The sequence below is a fragment of the Notolabrus celidotus genome, chromosome 9, assembly GCF_009762535.1.
Source record: "Notolabrus celidotus isolate fNotCel1 chromosome 9, fNotCel1.pri, whole genome shotgun sequence".
Taxonomy (NCBI): domain Eukaryota; kingdom Metazoa; phylum Chordata; class Actinopteri; order Labriformes; family Labridae; genus Notolabrus; species Notolabrus celidotus.
This window is the reverse complement of record NC_048280.1, coordinates 35,916,887-35,921,279: the sequence shown is the minus strand read 5'-3', so window position 1 is coordinate 35,921,279 and position 4,393 is coordinate 35,916,887. Positions and strand designations below refer to the sequence as shown.

Genomic DNA, 4,393 nt, shown 5'->3' with positions numbered 1-4,393 from the left:
TTAGTGTGGCGCACAGTGTTTCTCAGGTCTACTGTTACTGTTGTAACAAGGGCATGGACTCATCTCTGAGCACTTGCGGAAGCATGACCCCTCCCTGTGAGTGAATAATATCTACTAAATAAAGACACAGCCTGACTGGACTTCCCCTTTATGTAAATGAGGTCAGGTGTACAGTATGATGGAGACTTCCTCTTACCTGTAGTACCTGAGGCAGTGACCCGTGACGTGTCGGTGCTCGGTGTCCCGCAGACTCCTCACAGTCACGGAGAAAAGGAAAGTTTCCTGAACCGAGAGGAAGGTCTGAGGTGTGAACACAGAGCGAAGAGGACTCTCTGAGGTCAGGACTCAAACTCTCAACGATCCTCCTGCAGCTGCTCCAGCTGTACACCTCCACCTGCTTCACTATCCAAGTCTGCAGACACTACTTCCGCTCGGTACCTTCAAAATAAAACTCCCCACACGTTACAGTGAGCGCAGTTAAAGCCAAACGTTCCAAAGTTGATTTAAAAAATGTCACGAACTCAACCAGCTAACAATGAAATATGATGTATATGTGGAGATTTATGAATAGTGTTTGACTGTTTTATCAAGACTTTCATTGTTTAATTAAAACGGATGTATTTATTCAGGGTACAGAAAAATATATATTTAAGAAATATGCATTCTTGACTTAAATGTTCTACTGGTGTATAAACAGTTTTTAATGGTTTAAAAGGAATATAAGATGTTTATAAAGAGTTTTTAAAGGTTTATAAAGAGTCTTTAATGGTTTATAAAGAATATTTAATGGTTTATAAAGAGTCTTTAATGGTTTATAAAGAGTCTTTAATGGTTTATAGAGTCTTTAATGGTTTATAAAGAGTCTTTAATGGTTTATAAAGAATATTTAATGGTTTATAAAGAGTCTTTAATGGTTTATAAAGAGTCTTTAATGGTTTATAAAGAGTCTTTAATGGTTTATAAAGAATATTTAATGGTTTATAAAGAGTCTTTAATGGTTTATAAAGAGTCTTTAATGGTTTATAAAGAATATTTAATGGTTTATAAGGAGCCTTTAATGGTTTATAAATAATATTTAATGGTTTATAAAGAATATTTAATGGTTTATAAAGAGTCTTTAATGGTTTATAAAGAGTCTTTCGTGGTTTATAAAGAATATTTAATGGTTTATAAATAATATTTAATGGTTTATAAATAATATTTAATGGTTTATAAAGAGTCTTTAATGGTTTATAAAGAATATTTAATGGTTTATAAAGAGTCTTTAATGGTTTATAAAGAGTCTTTAATGGTTTATAAAGAGTCTTTAATGGTTTATAAAGAATATTTAATGGTTTATAAAGAGTCTTTAATGGTTTATAAAGAGTCTTTAATGGTTTATAAAGAATATTTAATGGTTTATAAAGAGTCTTTAATGGTTTATAAAGAGTCTTTAATGGTTTATAAAGAATATTTAATGGTTTATAAAGAGCCTTTAATGGTTTATAAATAATATTTAATGGTTTATAAAGAATATTTAATGGTTTATAAAGAGTCTTTAATGGTTTATAAAGAGTCTTTCGTGGTTTATAAAGAATACTTAATGGTTTATAAATAATATTTAATGGTTTATAAATAATATTTAATGGTTTATAAAGAGTCTTTAATGGTTTATAAATAATATTTAATGGTTTATAAATAATATTTAATGGTTTATAAAGAGTCTTTAATGGTTTATAAAGAGTCTTTAATGATTTATAAAGAATATTTAATGATTTACAAAGAATATTAAATGGTTTATAAAGAGCCTTTAATGTTCATAAAGAGTGTTTAAATTTTCATTGAATGTTTTTGAATGTGTCACTTTATGTTGGAAATGTCACATTTGAGTGGAACAAGCAGCTGAAACAGAGAAATCTGCATTTCAGCACATAAAGAAGTCAATAAAGTTTAATCTTTCCCACTCTTCAGTAAGAGTAAAAAAGTGTGAGACAAGTCAATCAGAATGATCTGCTGATTTTAATTTGAAGGTGGAGCTGTCTCTTCCTGTAGAGAGAGTGAGTGAGTCAGTGTCTCCAGAGGGAATATTTAAAGGAGCTTCATGTGAACTGCTGAGTAAATATTGGATGAAGGTGTGTGAGAGTCACAACAAGATAACGTTCAGGTAATGTTCCCTCATTATTTTTATTCACAGGTTTTCAGCGGGTCTCCTTCAGTAACACTTTAATGTGTGTGTGTGTGTTTGTGAGGCAGACGGCGGACACTTTCATGTTACAGGCAGAGAAACACACAAGAACAAACACAATGCTGAACGTGAACAACAAATAAATACTGAGTCACAGCGTCACATTCAGACCACAGAACAACCAGTCTGTGAAAAACTACCCTCTGTGCTTCAGACCCATCCTCAGTGAGCCACACACACCTGCAGACAGGTGTCACACACACACCTGACCCACCTCAGACAGGTGTCACACACACCTGCAGACAGGTGTCACAGACCGTGACTTCCTGTCTGAAACTGTTCAACACAAAGTCTTCTTTCAAAACTCAAATCATTCACAGCGCTCAAATCCTCGTCTGCACGGACATCTGGACAGGTCGCAGCAAAACAACAGCAGTGTGTGTGTGTGTGTGTGTGTGTGTGTGTGTGTGTGTGTGTGTGTGTGTGTGTGTGTGTGTGTATGTGTATGTGTGTGTGTGTGTGTGTGTGTGTGTGTGTGTGTGTGTGTGTGTGTGTGTCAGTCACTGTTGTACTCCTCGATGATCAGCTCCTCCTCCTCCACCTGGCTGCTCGTAGGTTTGGGCTGACTGGCAGACAGAGCGTCATCAACCACACCCTGACCTCCACACTGAGCTCCACCCTCCTCCTCAGAGTCCGGCTGATTCGGCTCTTTGTCCGTCAGAGCCTCCAGTCTTAATCTGCAGGCGCGCACACACACACACAAACACACACACACACACACACACACACACACACACACACACACACACACACAGAGAGACAGTGAGACACTCAGGTAATATCACACAGGTATGCTACGACACAGTCACAGAAGTCTGCAACTCCAGCTGTGTCAGGATGCAAAGGTTGGCTGAGCCCTCAGGATATAACTGTGACTCAAACAAGGTGCATTATGGGTAGGTCGATGTGTGCTGTACCTGGTGGGGCCCCTCTTCAGAGACATCTGACCCACGTCCTGGATGAAGGCGATCTGAGCTGAGACACAGTAACAGAGAGCATGTCCTCAGTAAAAGGTGCATTTCAACCAAGAACTAAAAGGTTCCTGTGCCTCTATTGTTGTCCGTGCTTCTACCTCGGACTGAAGTCCCAGGTAGATTGTGCAAATCAGGCCAGTGACATATGGAGAAAAAAACAGTAAATGCACTATACCATAGAAGCAGACGGACAGGCAGGTATCATTATGAGCCACACAACAGTTAGCCTGTTAGCATGAAGAGACTCAGCTGGTCTGTTTTAGATGGTGCTATATTTCATCACAGATGGATTCACTGAATCAACACGTGAGAGGAGATAAGCGCGAGTAGCAAAGACGTTTCAACACGGCTTTAAAATCCTTTTGAACTCAAAAAGCCGTGGCAGAGATTGGCCGGTGTTTTGGTTTAAACAGCGACCCTGTTAACTGGAGACTCTCAGCCGGATGCATCCCTCATAAACGTCTTTAGACGATCATTAAATATCTGATGAGGATATTTTGAAATCTTAATAAAAACTAAACTAGTTTGCATTCCCAGGAACTCCCTCTGTGTTTCAACAGCTGTGTAAACTCCACAGACACTGACACGTTCAGCTGAAGGTCTCCAGTTTACAGGGTCACTTTTAAAACCGGAACACCGGGAGGAGAGATGCATTCACGGTGGGCTGAGAGAAGACTACTGTTACAAGCTGCTAAATCAAGAGAATCACAGCTTCTTCTTTTGAAAAGTACACACACATACAAAAAAGATAGAACAAATCAAAACTAATGAAAGAAAGAGAAATCAAGTGAATCACAGATGTGTGTGATGTTATTGTGGACGGAGGGCGGAATAAAAACACTGAGGTTAATCTACCAATCAGACACGTTCAGCATTGCGGGCCCTGCCCCCCGAAAGTCCTGGGACCTTTAAAAAGTACTACCCTCCTAGCAGGGGCTTTTCAGGGGGGAGATTATCTACCCCTGGACTAAATTTAGACCCTGGGTCTACCGGTCGAAACGCACATTATTCAGGGGTAAAGTTCCTCCAGTGGAAAAACGCCTTTTAAGTGATGAAGGTAAACACAGTGAGGCCTGAGATCATAAAGAACACTCAGTAACTTTAGGCACACTCAGAAGGATTTATCAGAAACAAAGGCAGCAGCAAAATGATGTCCCCAGTGACCAGACTGTGTGTGTGTGTGTGTGTGTGTGTG

At 38.7% G+C, this 4,393-nt stretch overlaps 1 protein-coding gene across 2 annotated transcripts in view; it reads right to left on the bottom strand.

The window, feature by feature from the left end:
* Positions 1 to 2,144: 2,144 nt before the first annotated feature.
* Positions 2,145 to 4,393, bottom strand: part of rad17 (RAD17 checkpoint clamp loader component) — a 14,877-nt gene continuing 12,628 nt past the window's right edge. Inside the window, exons 16-18 of one of the 2 annotated variants that reach the window (XM_034691458.1) lie at positions 3,142 to 3,199; positions 2,722 to 2,901; positions 2,145 to 2,653 (exon numbers count right to left, since the gene is read on the bottom strand). In XM_034691458.1, coding sequence (XP_034547349.1) covers position 2,653; positions 2,722 to 2,901; positions 3,142 to 3,199 — 239 coding nt within the window. In that variant the 3' untranslated portion in view covers positions 2,145 to 2,652. Of the gene's footprint in view, positions 2,902 to 3,141; positions 3,200 to 4,393 lie in introns of both variants that reach the window. The other variant, XM_034691457.1, reaches the window with a different exon arrangement.